This window comes from Musca vetustissima, unplaced genomic scaffold (assembly GCF_032173495.1).
Source record: "Musca vetustissima isolate MV318-11 ecotype Yass unplaced genomic scaffold, APGP_CSIRO_Mvet_v1 utg38527, whole genome shotgun sequence".
In the NCBI taxonomy this organism is placed as follows: Eukaryota; Metazoa; Arthropoda; class Insecta; order Diptera; family Muscidae; genus Musca; species Musca vetustissima.
In genome coordinates, this window is record NW_026873842.1 from 29,333 (window position 1) to 49,716 (window position 20,384).

The 20,384-nt window shown below is 34.4% G+C and overlaps 1 protein-coding gene across 1 annotated transcript; it reads left to right on the forward strand.

Moving 5' to 3' along the window:
- The first annotated feature begins 205 nt into the window (after positions 1 to 205).
- LOC133328581 (vinculin) lies at positions 206 to 20,378 on the forward strand. Its single transcript, XM_061537142.1, has 6 exons — positions 206 to 264; positions 13,149 to 15,218; positions 15,421 to 15,541; positions 18,508 to 18,638; positions 19,806 to 20,204; positions 20,272 to 20,378. The coding sequence occupies exons 1-6, from the start codon at positions 208 to 210 to the stop codon at positions 20,374 to 20,376; spliced, it is 2,883 nt and encodes a 960-aa protein (XP_061393126.1). The 5' UTR covers positions 206 to 207; the 3' UTR covers positions 20,377 to 20,378.
- Positions 20,379 to 20,384: the final 6 nt, after the last annotated feature.

The window sequence follows — 20,384 nt, forward strand, 5'->3', positions numbered from 1 at the left end:
AATTGTCCAAAATAAATTGTTTCCCTTTCTTCTAGGAATCCATTTTATTTTTTTATTTTACTTATAATTTGTGAAAAGAAAATTCACCCAGAAGCCACAACATTGCCAAAAGAAGCACATCTTTACACTACACACCTAACGAAATTTTAGAATTTTAAGTAACAATTGGTGCATTTTTCCCCCACGTCTTCTTAAAAAGCCGTTAAAATGCCAGTTTTCCATACGAAAACTATAGAAAGCATTTTGGATCCAGTTGCCCAGCAGGTAAGTTATAAAATATAATTTTAAAATGATTTATTAAAAAAAAAATTAAAATAAGTTTATTTATTATTTAAAAATAATTTTAAAATGTGTGCTATATATGAGAGAAAATTTAGTTAAACAGGGATCTATTTTTGCAATATTTACAAAAAAAATAAGTTCTTATCGGACTTTTGTCGTTCTGGAACGAAGTAGTTTAGGAAGGTACTATTCCACAAAAGGAACGATAGGTATTATGTGCGATCGCCTCGTCCATCTACCTCTCATTGCTCGAATCGTTCTCGCTCATGTAGTTACTTTTTGGCAAGCACAACTTGCTTTCAGAGCTATATCCTTTTCGTGAAATTTTGTACAACCAAATAGCTTTATCTCTTCTATATGAAGATCGATTATCAAATTTATTGAGAACAAAAATTAATTAGCTTACTGATGAGGACATACTTTACAAATATATCTGAAGTATGTTTTGTTTTGGACTTTGGACTTTTGTCATTCTGGAACAAACTAGTTTAAAAAAAAACTATACCACACAAGGAATGATAGCAATTATCTGCGGTCCTCTCGTCCATCTACCTCGCGTTGCTCGTATCGTTCTCGCTCTTGTAGTATCTTTTTGGCAACCACAACTTGATTTCACAACCATTACCTTTTCGTGAATTTTTGCATAAGCAAATCGTAAAATGACAATCTTTACCTCTTCTATATAAAGATCGATTATCAAATTTATTGAGAACAAAAATTAATTTGTCTTTACCTCTTCTATATGAAGATCTTGACAATCGATTTATTGAGAACAAAAATTAATTTGCTTACTGAAGAAATACTGAAGTTTCAGTGTAACAATTTTTTCTATGTTTATGATAACTTTTAGATTTTGAATTATCCAGTAGTATAGGAGATCGCTTAGAACAATAGTATGTTCAGATCGTAGATGAGTAAGGATACAATAAGGTCTTTGAAATATTAATTTATGACTTCTCAACGATCAGCTAGTCATTAGATCTTAGAGCCTATTTTACGATAATCTACTCTTTGTCCTTAAAAAGTAAATTATTGTTTCAGTATATCCAGATACATAACTTTTCTCGACCAAAACTGTATATGAAATATATATGGGCCTGCATTTTATCTTTCTAATTGTCTGTTTTTTGTTTTTTAATTGACTCTAACTTATCCCGTTTCTCTTTCTAAATTATCTATTTTTATCTACGTTTAATGAATGTGTATTTGATATTCTTGTTTGCCACTGGTTTATAAATTATCATTGTCAAAAGAACAGACAAATATTTTGTATGATATACACAAGTTTGGCCATCGTACCCAATTATAGTCCAATCATAATTAATCACCGCAAATGGCGCCCAACGGAAACAACATACGATTATGTTAAAGAGAACTTTACGATTCCAAATGGCAGATCGCAATGAAAAATTGCCGAAGGTGTCAAATATAAATGAACATTTTAAAGGTTTCAAATAAATTTTGAATTTGTTTGAGAAAAGTAAAATTAAATAATAAAAAAAAAATTGGCAAACATATAACAAAATTTATAAAAGATCGGTAACGTGGATCTTTTTCGGAGTTCTGAGAATATGTTCTTTGAAGATCTTGGTAAGAATCATTAGGATTTAAGGTTTCATTCGCTGATTTTCGCAATATATTACTTGTGTTTAGGATCATTATCGTGGTAGAATCGAAAATCACGCCGTAGACAATGGACAATAGAGATGATCTTTTGCTTCAGTGTACCGATAAATATCGTTTTGTCCCTGTTTACATCTATTAAAATTAAATTTCCAACACCAGACTCTGTCATAAAAGCCAAATTAGAGTTGGGCTTGAATATGATCCATTATTAAATTTATTGAGAACAAAAATTAATTTGTTTATATGGTACTGAGAATCTACTTTATAGATGAAAATTTTGAGATCGGTCCTCTGCTTATGACAAATTTTATCATTTTTAGAAGATTTCATGGAGTGCCCCCAGATTACATTCATGTCTGGTGATTGTACCAGCGGATTCATGAAATGAGGATAGTTTCAAATGAGTCAGGTTTCGCCAATAGATGATTTGTGTCTCAGATCATTGTCTTGGTTCGCAAAAATCACGGTATGAGAGACCCTTTATACTCACAAATTACTCTCAAAGAGAACACGAGTGTGGTGGTTTCCCTGATGCTTCCGTAGGCTTTATAGATATCAGTTTTGAGATCGGTAATCTGTTTATGACGAATTTCCTGTAGTACCCCCTAGATATTATATTACATTCAAGTCCGGTAATTGTACCAGGGGATACATCAAATAAGGAAAAATCGAAATGAGTCAGATTTCCACAATAGATGACTTGTGTTCCGGATCATTGTTTTGGTAGAGCCGAAAAGCACGCCTTGGATCCTGGTCGGGGAATGATAAAGGCTTTTTTGTACTTTTTACCCACACTCGTGTGGACGTTTGCCTCACGCTTCCGTAGACTTAAGTTTTCTGCATTCTGTAGTAAATTTCCCTTCAGTATATCCAGATATGTAGTAAACTTTTGTTTCAGTATATCCAGATATAACATTTTGTCCCTTTTTGCTTCTATGAAAACAAAATTTCCAACACCAGACGCTGTCATACAAGCCAAATTAGAATTGGGCTTGAAGAATATCCATTATTAAATTTATTGAGAACAAAAATTAATTTGTTTATATATGGTACAGAGAACCTCTTTTAAAATCAGTGAGCTGAGCAGTATATTGTCGGACGGGGCCATTTGATACCCTACACAACTACCAAGAAAATCTAACTGTTGTGCTTGGAGCGCAATGGATCAATATTTCTCGTTCCTTGTTTAAAAAGGATATAGTTCCTTAATATAGTTCCGACTACTATGTACTTCCTTTGAATCTTTCTCTTTCATCATTCTTTTTGTTTTTTTTTCGCTCACATACTTCTTTATGCATAGATTACAGAATTCCACGCTTACTTGTTTATGTAGGTTTAATTTGTACCGCTCTTTTATATTTTTTTAATTTTCCTCGTTCTGTGCGGCATTTATTTTTACAGCAATTATTAATGGCCATAGACAAAACTCTAAAAATGAGCAGGTGTTAATGATATGGCAAGATCAATGCCACTTCTCTAACCCACGCTTTATTTTGTTATACTTCGCCTCTATTTTCCTCCTCCAAAATGCTGCATGACAAATGACGTTATGCTGCTGCCTCGTTTCTTAATTCATTCATATAAAATACCGGAATAATACGAAGCAGCATAAACAAATGCGGCAGTAACACCATCTATTATTACTACGCAAGTCAATAATGGCAATGGCATTCAGGTTCATTCAGGTTTTTTTTCTAAGTGAATTTTGGAAATAGGTGTAGGTGTTTTTCTGTTGATTTTAGTTTTTAACAGTATTACGATTTTGTTTCCACGAAATGTGTGATGTTTTGCACAAACGAAATATTTTTCTGTTGCCTATTTTAGATGCCAGAAAGTTGATCTGCCTTCATGTTTTTTGTTTTTTTTTTTTTTATTAAAATTTTTAATGAACCAGATGTGTCTTGAAATGAACAGGAAAAAATGAAATAAAAATTGTACCAATGAACAAATATCTCTATTTTTAGATGACTTAAGTAAATGGAACATTTTTTCTAGCGTTCCAATAGATTTTAGAATTTGTGTACAATTTTTTAGCAAATTATCCAAAATTTTGTAATTATTGATCGGATACAGAGAATTTATGACACAGAATTTATGATACATATAATTCATGACCTATATAATTTTTTCTCTCTTTCTCCTAAATACATCCAACCGATTAAATTTTGGAAAAACGGGCATATTACCGAGGACGTAGACTTTTGGAAAAATCTCATTTCCTCTACTACGGAGACCCATTATCAAATTTATTAAGAACAAAAATTAATTTGCTTACATGGTACTGGTAGTTGCCCTATAAATACTTCGTTGCCTCTTCTGCGAAGACCCATTTTCGAATTTATTGAGAACAAAAATTAATTCTGCACGCTATCCGGATTATATTATTTTCATTAATATTGTTCCCCACGAATATCGTCATTATCTCTTCTATGAAGACCCATTATCAAATTTGTTAAGAACAAAAATTAATTTATTTACATGGTACTGAGAAAATATATCTTCTATGAAGACCCATTATTTATTTTATTGAGAACAAAAATGAATTTTCTTACATCGTATTGACCCATATCCTTTTCATGAAATTTTGCATAATCGCAAAGCGACAGCCCTAAAAATACCGCCTCTACCTTTTCTATGAAGACCCTTTATGAAATTTATTGAGAACAAAAACTAATTTGCTTACATGGTACTGGTCCATGCCCTTTTAGTAATGCCCTATAAATACGTCGTTACCTCTTCTAGGAGACCCATTTATTTATTGAGAACAAAAATTAATTTGTTTACATGGTACTGTGGAACTATATCTTCTATTAAGACTCATAATTTTTCTCTCTTTCTCCTAAATACATCCAACCGATTAAATTTTGGAAAAACGGGCATATTACCGAGGACGTAGACTTCTGGAAAAAATCTAATTTCCTCTACTACGGAGACCCATTATCAAATTTATTGAGAACAAAAATTAATTTGCTTACATGGTACCCTGGCCCATATATATTTTTAATTTCTGCAGTAATCAAAGCACAATTTTTGCGGCCCTATAAATACGTCTTTACTTATCTTTACCCGGAGACCCATTATCAAATTTATTGAGAACATATCCTATTAATTTTTTCCTAATTAAGTCGCAATGTGGCTGCCCTTCTTTAACCTCTTCTATGAAGTAGACTCATTATTAAGTAAATTTGTCTACATGGTACTGAGAACCTACATATCTACGACGTTGTGAATTGTCCGCATATAAAAGTTTTTGCTTGATCTGGATGATGGTGTAGATCTAAATGCAAAATACGTCATGGTTAGGTTAGGTCGAAAAGAGGGAAGGAAGGACATACACATAAGCCAATTGTGGCCTGTTATGCGCTCTAGAAATGCAGAGAAAGATAAAAGTAAAGAAAGTTTAGATATAACATTTTGGGTTTGAGCCTCCTATGATCAGTCTTCTCCATTCACACCCACTCAGATCGTTTAGTCCGTGAAAAATTTAATTTCCTACGAATTGTTTCCGAAGGCAAGTAAATGCTGGGCAATGGCACAGGAAATGTTCCAGCGTTTTACTGTTTTCCCCCACACGCTCTGCATAAGCTACCTACCTTTGCATACAATCTTGAGTAGATGTGCCTTCAGGCTGCCATCAGTCGGCTTGTTTCTTTTTTGTTTAGGGTTGGGATTTGCTTAGTTTTGTCTTTATTTGGGTCACCCCATAAGATTTTAGGGATCTTTCCTGTCCCCTCATTTTCACAAAGGTTTTTGTGGGTTTCATTCGCCAAATCCCTCCATAATACGCCATAATGTGCCGTCATTATTCCTGAGAACGACGATGAATCAATACACTCGGTTCTTCGGCAACACTTTCACTTATGACCGCGATATTTTTAACGGAACGATGGAAACGATGATGCACAGGGCTTATAATATTTATAACCGACAATAACACAGGCGGCTCACACTTCTTAACATGTATTCGGTTACGAACATGCGCAATGTTCTCCGGCTACAATATAAATTTGCTCATGGGCTGGCCTAAAATTTCCTGCCTTATTGCATTTCTTCTCCAATATCACCATCAATCGATCACGAACTACCGGATCGTCTATCATTTCATCGGGTGCGCCCCTCACTATATAGTCGTATGCTCTCTCTATATCTTGCATACTCACAGTCGAATCCATATGATCGATAATCTCTACAAACCTGTTGATATTTGCTAGTAGAGTTTTTGGTCAGTGTCGAGCCTTTGCGCGACTCGTCTTCTCAGGAATAATACACCATAGTCTCACTCCTTCGTTCTGCACCCAGAACTGAAGCATCTCCGTCAAAATGTCTCGCCGTCACCGCATTCTTCCTTGCCGCAGCCTTCTTTTTTGTTTTTGAATTTTCTCGACCTTTAAGGTAATTTCTTCAGCATCAATTTCCTTCACACTCGGTCACTAATCCGGCCCAAAGGAGTTGACACGGACATTCTCCTCAGAGTTTGTAATTGCACATAGACTGAAAATATAAGTGCTTTCACTATGTGGAGAATATCCGTGTCAACTAGATCCCCATTAACATTGGTCCTTCGAGACGGATTAGTGACCGATTGTTAATAGTAGTCTTTTAGGAATAGTAATAGAAAAATTCATAAATAAATTTTAATCCGTAGAAGCGTCAACACATGACGCCTATTAAACGATTGAATAGGAGGTGCACGGTTGACCTCCTCTATCATTCATCTTCCACAATTTCTAACAGCTACATTTCAAGTGCCCATCAGTCAGCGTATCAAATGCTGAAAGCTTTTGTAATTTCACACATCAAATTAATTTTGTTTTTCCTATTCGATTTCTCCCCCATTCTTCAGGCCTTACATTTTGATTTGCTCATCTTCGAAGATCTCGTCACACGCACAGAAGATTATATATTCAATTTTGACGATGACTAATGCCATCATTCGTCTGATTTAGTAGCCAAAAAACATAAATAAATAAGTTCAACTACATTTGGCTGAGTTCAGAAAAAAAACTAGAACTGATTCCGCCGCCCACCTTTCACATGAATGAATTGAATAAAACTACTGCTGTCCAATATGCTTGCCAATTTCGTGTGATCTTTACGTCTGAATTTTTTTTTTTTTGGCAAAAATTCTGACTATGTATCTGTTTTTTTTTTCTTTACTGATCGCCAAACAAAATGACGCTGCCCTGTGGCATCATTTCAATTACAATAGGGGTACGAGTGGACAGTGGATGATTCTTTAAAATAGTGAACTCTCCAAATTTAGCTATTTTTCGGGAGTATAGAAGAAGATTTGGGACCAATGACCCTTTCACAAAATCACTTAAGCACTTCTCCAAAAATTTACCTCTAAAGCTCCCAAAAGAAAAATATTGCAAATGAATATGAAGGAACATAATTCAGAGTTGCATTATTCACGAACTCGTTCAATTTAATGATTCACTGACAGGAACGCATGAACTAATGCTGCAATTTTCTTTTTAATTTTCCAGCAAACCGAAACCTGTAAATGCATTATATATCCTCGAAATATAGGTTCCAATTTGGTCCAAAAAATCGCTTTTTTAATTTCTCCCAAAAAATCCGATAAAACTACAATTTATGGTATAGATACCAGATCACCTCGATGGCTCTAGAACCTCTGGGTAACTGCTAAAAGTTCTTCTAGTGTCTTTCGTACATAGAAGAGCCCAATCTTTCATCTTAAAAGCTATTCCGCTAGCAAAATCATTTATTAAATTTATATATCTTCCTGAACCACTGTACCTCGCGTCGGGCAGTTTATGTTTTATGATTTTGTTGATCTGTTGCCAAATTTTTCTAAAAATATATTTTTTTTAATTTCTTTTTGTTTATTTCTATTTTTATGGATTTTTGTTTACATGAAAATTTCTGCACAGAACACCTTCGGAATAATAATTCTATTTCTTATAGATCCATCAACAGCATTTCGACATTTATGAATCATTTATCGTCGATGTTCCAAAAATCGATGGAAAATTAAAATATATAGGTGAGACAATTTTCCGAGAGAGAATAACCCCGTAGTATCTCCTGAAATCGTCCAGGTAAACTTCTACGTGGTAGAACTTCTGGAGGTATGAAGATAGTAACCTATAGATAGTCAAGAAAAAGATCTACGATAATGAAGACTGTCCAAGGATCTTCTGTAGGTAAAAGAATTTAGTGCATCGTAAGGTAGAACTTCTGGTGGTCTGAAGATAGGTAGATTGTCAAGAAAAAGATCTACGATATTGAAGACTGTCCAAGGATCTTCTGTAGGTGGTGAAAGAATTTAGTGCATCGTAAGGTGCAAATAAGTAGTGCTGAAAATACTTTGAACAGACTTCCTGTATTGCTTATGATTTGGTCGTTGGAAAGTTTTAAGATACGGGTCTAAAATCCCGCATGCAACGCAGATAAGATCCACAGATCAAATTCTATTATTAGAACAAGAAGTTCAATGACAAGTATAGTATAGTGTGTTTGACATTTGACTAAGTTAGATTAGTTTAAGTAGTTCTTAAGGAAAAATATTTTAGAATAAAATCGGAATTTAAATTTCAACCGAAGTTAAAGGTTGGACGTTTGATACTTTTCGGTTCGGTTCGCAAAGGAACTAGGTCATTCGTGTGATTCCACAGTTCCCTTACGTTCAATCGTTCACTTAATTCTCTTAAATGAACGAAGAGATCTAGTTGAACGATTGAATTACATCGAATTAGGTGAACGATAACAAAATGAACTAAATGAATGAAAGAGTGGGGTCTAGAACCGACCATTCCTTTTGAAAAATACTTCCGCCGAACTTCATTCCTAACTGTAATAGCGTAGCATTCAAATTTAATGAAAGAACGAAGGATGATGAAATAATATAATATAAGAAAATCGAAGGCGATCAAGAAGTTAGCATTGAGTAGGTCGGTATAGAATTTTCTCAAAGTCTTCTTAGGAAGGTCAATGAAACTTTCACAATTCAAAAAAGGAAACCGACGAAAAAGAATTCATGTTCTGCTTTACATCATGTAGTTCTATAATATTCCGGGTAATTTCACAGAGTCATTATGATAAGACTTGGAATTCTAGGTTGGCTGTTTTCTTCTCAAATAGATTTGGGAAATTTCGATCCTCAGCGGTTCGATCCTTTTCGGTTCGCTTTGCAAAAGAAACTAGTTTCAAAGTTTGGCAGTATTTTATATTTAGTCCCAAATTTTGAAAGAATTTTTCTCAAAAGAATTTGAAATGACAACCAAAGAAGAAGGTTGGATGTTCTCTTCTGAAGTAGATTTGAGCAATTTCGTACCTCAAGCAGTTCCATCTTTTTCGGTTCGTTCCGCAAAAGGATAGTTCCGCAAAAGGATAGTTCCTTCATTCTTTTAGTTCCACAGTTCCTTTTGATGAACGATTGGATCACAGTTCCACAGTTCCTTTTGATGAACGATTGGATCACAGGAAACGAGGTGAAGGATACCAAAAAATGAACGTCTGAAAACTTTCTCTACCTAAAAAATCTATATCAAGAAGTAAGGGAGACGATAAAATCTGACGAATTGACACCATTATCAGAAAATACAACTCTAAAAAAGGCGGATAGAAATGTTTATTTGTCAGAAAATACAAACCTGTAATACATTACCTGACTATCATATATGGTCTGTTCCCGTACTGCAAGGATCTACTCGATTTTACTATTTTCTTCGATATCATAAAGGAAAATTCGTTATCATAGTAAAAAGTTGTAGATTCTTGCAGTACGGGGACAGACCAATAGATCGTAAGACTGAAATACAACGGAGGAAAAAATTGAAGTCGATCCAAAAGAAAGCATAGAGAAGGTTGGGAGAGAATTTCATTGAAGTCGTCTAAAGACAACTATGGAATCTCAGTAGAAAATATAAGTGCAGGAAACGTTTTTGTTAGCCTATAAAAGGTCAGAAGATATTTCTAAAAGTTCTATACCGACTATCAAATAGATTGAGGTTGGGATAAAATATCCTCGAAGTCTTCATATAAGAAGTCTATTGTCCTATGGCGATGATCTGTGGGAGATCTAAGTATATAGAGCACATTTCTTTGGCCTATAAAAGGTCAGAGGTTATTATTCAAATCTAATGGATGAAATAAAATAAGATAGCATCAAGATGTTCGAATTGAGTAGGTTGAGAGAGGCGTTCCTCGAAGTTTTCCTAATGAAGTCTATTGTCTATGGGAGATTTGTTGAAGATCTAAGTGTAAGGAACATTTCTTTAGCGTATAAAAGGTAAGAGGATATTTCTAGAATTTCTATACTGACTATTAAATAGTTCGAAAAACTCAAATGTAAAAAAAAAAACAAAAATAAAATAAGAGAAATCGATCCAGAAGAAAGCATAGAAAGAGGTTTGGAAGAGAATTTCCTTGAAGTATTGTTATAGGAAGTCTATTATCTAAGGAAGATATGTGTGAGATCTAGGTGCAGGGAACATTTCTTCAGCCTATCAAACGACTGAGAATGCTTCTAGAAGTTCTATACCGATTATCAAATAGATCGAAAGACTCATATGTAACGGAGAAAATAAAAAAAGAGTTGATGATCATGAAGTTCGTATTGAGAAGGTTGGGATAGAACTTCCTTGAAGGCTTCTTATAGGAAGTCGAAGTCGATTGTATATGGAAGATTTGTAGAAAATCTAAGTGCAGGGAATATTTATTTAACTATAAAAGGTAAATCAATTCAGAAGAAAATACAGAGGTTGCGATAGATTTTTCTTGAAGAATTCTTATAGGTTGATGATCTGTGGGAGATATAAATGCAAGGAACATTTCTTTAGCATATAAAATGCCAGAGGAACTTCTAGAAGCTCGAAAAAATCGCAAGACTCAAATCTAACGGAGGATGTTAAATAAGAAAAATTAATTCAGAATAAAATAATGGGTTAAGAAAAATCAATTCAGAGATCTAAGTGTAGGGGATATTTCTTTAGCCTATAAAAGGTCTGAAAATATTTCTAGAGACTCTCCGAGAGAATCCGACTATCCAATGAGTCGTAAGACTTAAATATAACGGAGGAAACAAAATAAGAGAAGACGATCCAGAAGAAAGCATAGATAAGGAGGTTGGGAGAGAATTTCCTTGAAGTCTTCTTATAGAAAGTGCAGGGAATATTTCTTTATCTTCCAGAAGTACTATATGTGACGTAGGAAATAAAATGGAAGAAATCGATCCAGCATGGAGATAGAATTTAGGATAGAATATCCTTGGAGTCTTCTTACAGAAAGTGATGATCTGTAGAAGATCTAAGTATAGGAGGTATTTTGTCAGCTTAAGGAGGGGAACAAGAAGTTCACCAAATGACCCAGAGGGAAAAAGACTTAATTCGGAGTAGTTCTCTTATGCGCTCTTTTAAAGTTCAATATTATGATCTCTCGTTCCAATCTCCGAGTACAAATAGCCTACAGAACACGACACCACGTATCTTGAAGTTTTGAGGGCTAAAATACTCTGAAGAGCATGAAGAGTTCATCGTCCATCGATACACCTAAGTTAATTCGGTCAATAAACAGGAAGATCGGGTAGATTTAGTTTGTGTCTGGAAAATAAGAAATTTATATAGACGACCTTCACGAAGTTTATGATCCATAAGGCAGAGTAAGATTAGTTTAAGTAGTTCTTAGGTAAAAGGGTTTTACATTAAAAATCGGAATTTGAACCGCATTCGGAGTGAAGGGTTGGCTGAAAATTTTAACTAGTAAGCAAAGGAGAAGGTTGGCTGTTTCTTCCCAAGAAAATTTTGGCATGCGGTTCAATAATTTTTCAAAAGTAACTAGTTCCTTTTTCTCTCTGGAGCAAGAGAAATTTGGCAAATGAATTAACTGGGCATAGAACCGATCGTTTCCTTTTGTAGAATACGTTGTTTATTTTACGAAGTTATTGTTCAATTGGGCTGAGTTAGATTAGTTTAAGTAGTTCTTAAGCAAAAATGTTTTACAATAAAAAAATCGGAATTTAAACCACATCCGAATTGAAGGGTTGGCTGAAAATTTTACCTAGATAGCAAAGAAGAAGGTTTGCTGTTTTCTCCACAAGAAAATTTGGGCAAGCGGTTCGATCTTTTTCGGTTCGCTCTGCAAAAGGAACTAGTATCGTTTTTTTCTCTCTGGAGCTGGAGGAATTTGGTAAATGAATAAACTGGACCTAGGACCGATCGTTCCTTTTTGCAGAATACGTCCTTTCTTTTACGAAGCCTTTCTCCAATTGGGCTGAGTTAGATTAGATTTGAGTAGTTCTTAAGTACAAATTTTTTACAATAAAAAATCGGAATTTAAACCGCATCCGAAGTGAAGATTTGGCTGAAATTTTTAAATAGGAAGCAAAGAAGAAGGTTGGCTGTTTTCTTTTCGTTTCGGCAATCGATTCCATCTTTTTCGGTTCGCTCCGCAAAAGGAAGTAGTTCCTTTTTTCTCTGGAGCAAGATAAATTAGGTAATTGAAATAACTGGGAACGATCGGTTCCCTTTGGCGGAATAGGTCCTTTATTTTATTTATACAAGGTGGATAATCCGGACACTGATAATCCCTGAAAAGATTTTTCCAGTTCTTGTCAGGTTTTCAGTCTATTGCCTTCTGCCTTCAAGATCCCTATGACTTATTTCTATCTATAGAAACTTGTGTAGGTCCCAATAGAAGTTCTGCAGAAGAGAGTTTTGTGGGATTTTATATCGGATATTAGTAAAAGACCTGCAATCAAGTTCTCTAGAGAACCTAATAAAATATCGACTTCATAGAAGGCCCTTCGGAATACCTTTTACCTCAAAAGAGCCTGCAGAAGCTCCTCTATCAATTTCAGAACTTTGTTAAGCTCTATTACAACTAAGAGTCTCCATGAATTATGCTTATCTATAGAAGTTTTTTAAAGGACCCTATAGAAGTTATGCGGAAGAGAGTGTAGTGGGATTTTAAATAGGATAATCTCCGTAAGAGTTCTGCTATCAAGATCTCTAGAAATACTAAAAAATAACGACCTAATATAAGGTCTCTTGGGAAGACTTTTATCTTAAAAAAATACCAGCAAAAGAACTTCTATTTACTACCGAACTTTCAAGTTCTCTAGAGACCTTTTAGGAAGCATTTTTATATTAAATAAAGCCTGCAGAAGCTCCTCTATATTTTGAAGACCTCTTTTAAGCTCTACATACCTATAGAAGTCCCTATTTTTATTTTTTCACCAAACTAATTCCCTTTCTTTTCATCCCCCCCACTTCCAGGTCTCCCGTCTTGTCATTCTCCACGAAGAAGCCGAAGATGGCAATGCCATGCCCGATCTTAGCCGTCCGGTACAAGTTGTATCGGCTGCCGTTACCAATCTTGTTAAAGTTGGACGTGACACCATTAACAGTTCCGACGATAACATCCTGCGACAAGATATGCCAGCAGCATTGAATCGCGTTGAGACTGCCTCGCAGTTACTTGAAGAAGCTTCAGATATGTTGCGCGCCGATCCATATTCAGGGCCGGCACGCAAAAAGCTAATTGAAGGAAGCCGCGGTATACTGCAAGGCACCTCTTCGCTATTGCTTTGCTTTGATGAATCGGAGGTGCGTAAAATTATACAGGAATGTAAGAGGGTTCTCGATTATTTGGCCGTCGCCGAAGTCATCAATACCATGGAAGATTTGGTACAATTCCTGAAAGATTTATCACCCTGCCTGAGTAAGGTATCACGAGAGGTTGGGGCTCGTGAGAAGGAGTTGACACATCAGGTGCATAGTGAAATATTGGTGCGATGCTTGGAACAAGTTAAGATTTTGGCACCGATTTTAATCTGCAGCATGAAGGTGTATATCCACATTGTCGAACAGCAGGGTAAGGGGGTGGAAGAGGCCGCGGAGAATCGTAATTATTTGGCCTCGCGAATGAGTGATGAGATCCAGGAAATTATTCGGGTGCTCCAATTGACCACCTATGATGAAGATACCAGTGAATTGGATAATTTAACGGTGCTCAAGAAGCTGAGTAATGCCATTAACACGAAAGCGGAACTGGCCAATGATTGGTTGAATAATCCCTATGCCCTGAAGGGCGGAGTGGGCGAGAAGGCCCTGCGGCAAATTATCGATAATGCCAATGAAATATCGGAACGTTGTTTGCCACAAGATTCCTATCCCATTAGGCGTACAGCTGATGAAATTTCCGCAATGGCTAATAGCCTGTGTGAACTGCGTCAGGAGGGTAAGGGTACCTCACCTCAAGCTGAATCTTTGGCCAGGGCCATTAGAGAAAAATTGGGAGAATTACAATCGCAGATACAAAATGCCGTTGTCGGTGTAGATAAGGCGGGAGTGCAACAGACAGCCCACACCATCCAGGGTCGTTTGGAACAGGCTGTTAAATGGTTGCAGCATCCTGAGATCAATGATGGCGGCCTCGGTGAGCGGGCAGTGAATTTAATTGTGGAAGAAGGCCGCAAGGTGGCCGAGGGTTGCCCTGGCCATCAAAAGGCTGAGATTATGCAGCTCTGCGATGAAGTGGAACGTTTGAAACGTCAGGCTGCTGGTAACAGCCCCGCTGCCAAGGAGGCAGCCAAGAAGTTGACCCACAAGCTGCATGAGCTCAAGGAGGCCGTACAAAATGCTTTGGTCAATCGCATTGTGCAGGATTTCATGGATGTCAGCACTCCGCTGAAACAATTTACCGAGGCGGTGATGCTGCCCGAAGGTACCCCTGGACGGGAACAAAATTTCAATCAAAAATCCAATAATCTCCAAGCGTTTTCCGATCGTGCCTCAAAGACCTCCCGCATGGTGGCAGCGGGTGGTGCTTGCGGTAACAAGAAAATCGCCGAAATTTTATTATCCTCCGCTTCGCAGGTGGATTCCTTAACACCACAGCTAATCAATGCCGGGCGGATTCGTATGAATTACCCTGCCAGCAAGGCGGCCGATGAACATTTACAAAATCTCAAACAACAATATGCCGATACCGTGTTGCGTATGCGTACCGTTTGTGATCAGGCTACCGATCCGGCAGACTTCATTAAAACCTCCGAGGAACATATGCAAATGTATGCGAAGTTGTGTGAGGATGCCATCCATGGTAAACAGCCGCAGAAGATGGTGGATAACACTTCGAATATTGCCCGGCTCATCAATCGGGTGCTGTTGGTTGCCAAACAGGAGGCTGATAATTCGGAAGATCCACAATATACGGCGAAGTTGAATGCTGCCGCCAATCGTTTGGAAAGTTCCCTACCCGCCATGGTGGGAGATGCTAAGCGGGTGGCGACCAATATAAATGACCCTGCTGCCGCCCATGCATGGAAATCATCATTCCAAAGGGTGAGTAAGGAAATCGACATAACCTAAATATCATATTTTGAGGTTAGAAATTACAAACTAACCTCAAAATAGTGTTATTTTGAGGTTAGGTTATGAAAAAAAATTGCCATAACCTCAAAAACAAATTCGGAGGTTATGTTCCTCCATTCCACCCTTTGAATACTTATAATAACCTATTTCTTTTGTTTTCCATCCTCTCCAGTTATTGGGTGATGTCAAGGATGTACGCAATGCCATTGCACCACCCCAGCCACCACCATTGCCCCAGGTGCCACCACCACCAATTCCAGAATTCAGTGCCATGCATTTGTCCAATCAAAATGGTAAGAAGCAGAACCTAAAAGGATTTTGAAAACTTCAATTAAAAAAATCTCAATAGAAAAAAAAATTAGCTGAATTGAAATTTTCGTAGAAAAAATGTTGCTGAATTGCAATTTTATTAAGAAAAACTTGGCTGAATTAAAAATTTCCGAAGAAAAATGTAGCTGAATTAGGATTTTTTTCTAATATTAGCAGAATTATTAAAAAAATTATGAAAAATTTTGCTGAATTGCAATTTTATCAGGAAAAAATTAGCTGAATTCAAAATTTTCGCAGAAAACTGCAGCTGAATTAGGATTTTGTTCAAATATTTGCAGAATTATTTTTTTAAAGAACAAATTACTAAGAAAAAATTTGCTGAATTGCGATTTTATAAAGAAAAATTTTGCTGAATTTAAAATTTTCGGAGAAAATTGTAGCTGAATTAGGATTGACTTCAAATATTAGCAGAATTATTAAAAAAAATTAAGAAAAATGTTGCTGAATTGCGATTTTATTAAGAAAAATGTTGCTGAATTAAAAAATTTCCTCAGAAAAATTTAGCTGAATTAGGATTTTGTTCAAATATTAACAGAATTATTAAAAAAATTATGAAAAATTTGGCTGAATTGCGATTTTTTTCAGAAAAAAATTTGCTGAATTGAAAATTTCTTTATAAAAATTTAGCTAAATTAGGATTTTCTTCAAAAATTAGCAGAATTATTAAAGAAAAATAAGAAAAATTTTGCTGGATTGCGATTTTGATAAGAAAAATGTTGCTGAATTTAAAATTGCCGTAGAAAACTGTAGTTGAATTAGGATTTTGTTCAAATATTAACAGAAATATTTTTTTTAAGAAAAAATTATTAAGAAAAATTTTGCTGAATTGCGATTTTATTAAGAAAGATTTTGCTGAATTAAAAATTTTCGCAGAAAACCGTAGCTGAATTAGGATTTTGTTTAAAATATAAGCAGAAATTATGAAGAAAAAATTTTCTGAATTGCAATTTTATTAATAAAAAATTAGCTGAATTCAAAATTTTCGCAGAAAACTGTAGCTGAATTAGGATTTTGTTTAAATATTAGCTATACTAAGATGAAATTATTAAGAAAAAATGTTGCTAAATTGCAATTTTATTAAGAAAATTTTTGCTGAATTAAAAAATGTCCTTAGAAAAATTTAGCTGAATTGGAATTTTCTTCGAATATTAGCAGAATTTTTTTTTGTAAGAAAAATTTTGTTGAATTTAAAATGTCCTTAGAAAACTGTAATTGAATTAGGATTTTGTTAAAATATTAACAGAACTATATATTTTTTATTGAAATTTGATGAATTAATATTTTCTGCTCAACATAATTTAGTTGAATTACTAATATATATCAAAAATATAGCTGAATTGACAATTTTTGTGAAAAAAAATGTAGCTGAATTGCAATTTTCTAAAGAAAAATGTTTGCTGAATTGAGTTTTTCTTTTTAAAAATTTGCTGAATTGAGAATTTCTATAGAAAAAATTAGCTGAATGAAAATTTTCTGCGGGAAAAGAAGCAAATTTGATATTTTTCGCTACAAAAATTAGGAATTATTTCATTAAAGTTTTAATTGATATTTTCCTTTATAAAATGTAGCTGAATTTATTAAAAACAATTGCTGAATTGGCATTTTCTACTAAAAAAGATAGCTGAATTGCAATTTCCTTAAGAAAAAAGTTTGCTGAATTGAGTTTTTCGTTTGTAAAATTAGCTGAATTGCGAATTTCTATAGAAAAAAATTAGCTGAATAAAAATTTACTAGACAAAAAATTTATAATTCAGTTTTTCGCTACAAAAATTAGAAATTATTTGTTTAATGTTGCTGAATTGACATTTTCCTTAAAATAATTTAGCTGAATGATTTATAAAAACTATGACAAAATTGTAAATTTTTCTAAAGGAGAGTAGCTGAATTGCCATTTTATAAACGAAAATGTTAGTTGAACTCAAATTTCGTTTTAAAAATTTGCTGAATTATGACTTTCTATAGAAAAAAATTAGCTGAATGAAAATTTTCTAAGGGAGTAGATGGAAATAATGTTTTTTGGCTACAAAAATTAGGACTTATTTATTTAAAGTTTGCTGAATTGATATTTTATTTTACAAAATTTAGCTGAATTACGATTATGTGTAACAAATATAGCTGAATTGACATATTTTTTGAAAAAATGTAATTTAAATGCGATTTTTTAAAGAAAAATGTTTGCTAAATTGTATTTTTCTTTTTTAGTATTAGCTGAATTGCATTTTTCTATGGAAATAGTTAGCTTAATTGAATTTTTTTCTATAAAATTAGCTAATTTGGAAATTTCAATTGAAAAAGTTAGCTGAATTGCTGTTTTCATATAGAATAGCTATGCTCAATAGATGTTCTTTATGAAAAAATTAGCTGAATTGATTTTTGCTATAAAATAAGTTAGCTGAATAGACTTTTTTCCACAAAAATATTTGCTGATTTCACTTTTCCTATGATAAAACTCAGCTGAATTGATTTTTTTATTTAAAAAAAATATGTCTCTTACTGAAAACAATTAGCTGAATTGAATTTTTCATGGCATAAGTCAGCTGAATAAAGGTTTTTGGTGCAAACAATGTTGTTGAATTGACTTTTTCCCACAAAGATGTTGGCTGAATTCACTTTTCCTACGACAAAACTTCGCTGAATTGATTTTTTTGTTTAAAAAAGTTAATTTAATTTCCGTTCTCTACTGGAAAAAATTAGCTGAATTGATTTTTATCAATACTTAAGTCAGCTGAATTAGGATTTTTGGTGTGAAAATGTTGTTAAATTCATTTTTTCCACAAAAATGTTTGCTGAATACACTTCTCTTAATGTAAAACTCAGCTGAATTGATTTTTTATTTAATATAGTATGTTAAATTGATGTTTTCTAATGAAAAAGATTAGCTGAATTAATTTGTTGTTGAATGTTTAATTTAATATTTATCCATTTCCAGCTGAACGTGCACCACCCCGTCCACCACTACCCCGTGAAGGTTTGGCACCACAACGTCCACCACCACCAGAGACCGATGATGAAGATGAGGGTGTCTTCCGTACCATGCCACATGCTAATCAACCGATTTTGGTAAGTCGTTTGAGAATTTCTGACAACTATAAAAGAAATAGTGATATTCAAAAAGAAAATTATAAAAAAAATCGGGCATAACCTAAAAACTCAAAATATACAGAAATTGCATAAAAAGGTGCAATAAAATTCAATATGGAAAATTTGGAAACAGCTTTAGTCTAAATGCCAGTATAAATACTCAAATGATAATAGGTCACCAAAAATCAAAATATTTTCGGTCATAACCTCAAATTTGAGAAAAAATATTTTTTTTAAATAGTTACAAAAAATGAACGAATTTGGTAAAAATAGAGATAGATTATTTATTGAATGACAGTGGTAGAGCAAATATGTAATATTTTGCTTAAATAAAAAATTAAAAATAGTTCGTACCTAACCTCAAATATTTAGAAATCGTTATTATGCTAATAATAGCCGTAGATATAGTTTCACATTTAAATAGCTAGCTTTTTTATTTATTTGTAAAATGAAATCATTCTTTTTAAACAAAAAAAAATTAATCAAAATCAACTCTAACCTCAAATTCAATGGCAAATTAAAATAACATAACCTTAATTTTGTATGACTTTAACCTACAAATTTTTAATAGCACACATGTGATTTAAAAAGCGATAATAAATATAAGGTAAATTACACCTAAACTGGCACTCTATATTTTATTCAGAATAATTACTCTTCACGATCCACGATCGATATTACCCTTTCGCCACAATACGACTTAGATATTACCCTGTTAGATGTCTCACGTAGATGGTGCACTACATATACTACAATTTAGTTGATGGCTTGCTCTCTCACATACACACACACATTTTTTATTCAAAATTCTAAGTAGATTACCTAGAGGTATGAAGTAGATTTTTTAGTGGTACAAATACCTCCAGAACCGGAAGCTTTCCCTTATGTTGTTATGTGACTTTCAAATGGCTAGACCCATAAATAATTAACTCCTTTAAAAAATATAAATAAATATATTTTTTGAGCTACAAGCAACCTCCAGGGCCGGACATCGTCTCGCCTTACGTAGATCACCATGAAGTTTTAAATTGCTATTAGAGTACCATATAGGCTAGACCCCCTAAACATTTATATTCCCATAAAAAATACATAATTTTTTTCCATTACAATTTTTATTAATCCATTTTTTATTATCCCTCCCCCTAGATTGCCGCCCGTGGCCTCCATCAAGAAGTCCGCCAGTGGTCATCGAAAGACAATGAAATTATTGCCGCTGCCAAGCGAATGGCCATTCTCATGGCACGTCTCTCCGATTTGGTTCAATCCGATTCACGTGGCAGTAAACGTGAACTGATTGCCACCGCCAAACAAATTGCCGAAGCTTCAGAGGATGTAACTCGGCTAGCTAAGGAGCTGGCACGACAATGTACCGATCGTCGTATACGTACCAATCTCCTGCAAGTTTGTGAACGTATACCCACAATTGGTACACAATTGAAGATATTGTCAACCGTAAAAGCCACCATGTTGGGGGCCCAGGGCTCAGATGAAGATCGTGAGGCTACCGAGATGTTGGTTGGCAATGCCCAAAATCTTATGCAGAGTGTAAGTAGATAATCGATAATATTTTTCTTATATTTCAATCTAATTGATTTTTTTTCATTTTTTATAGGTCAAAGAAACTGTTCGTGCTGCTGAGGGTGCTAGCATTAAAATCCGTTCCGATCACACCAATCGCCTACAATGGGTGCGCCGCCAGCCATGGTATCAATACTAAGAATAATG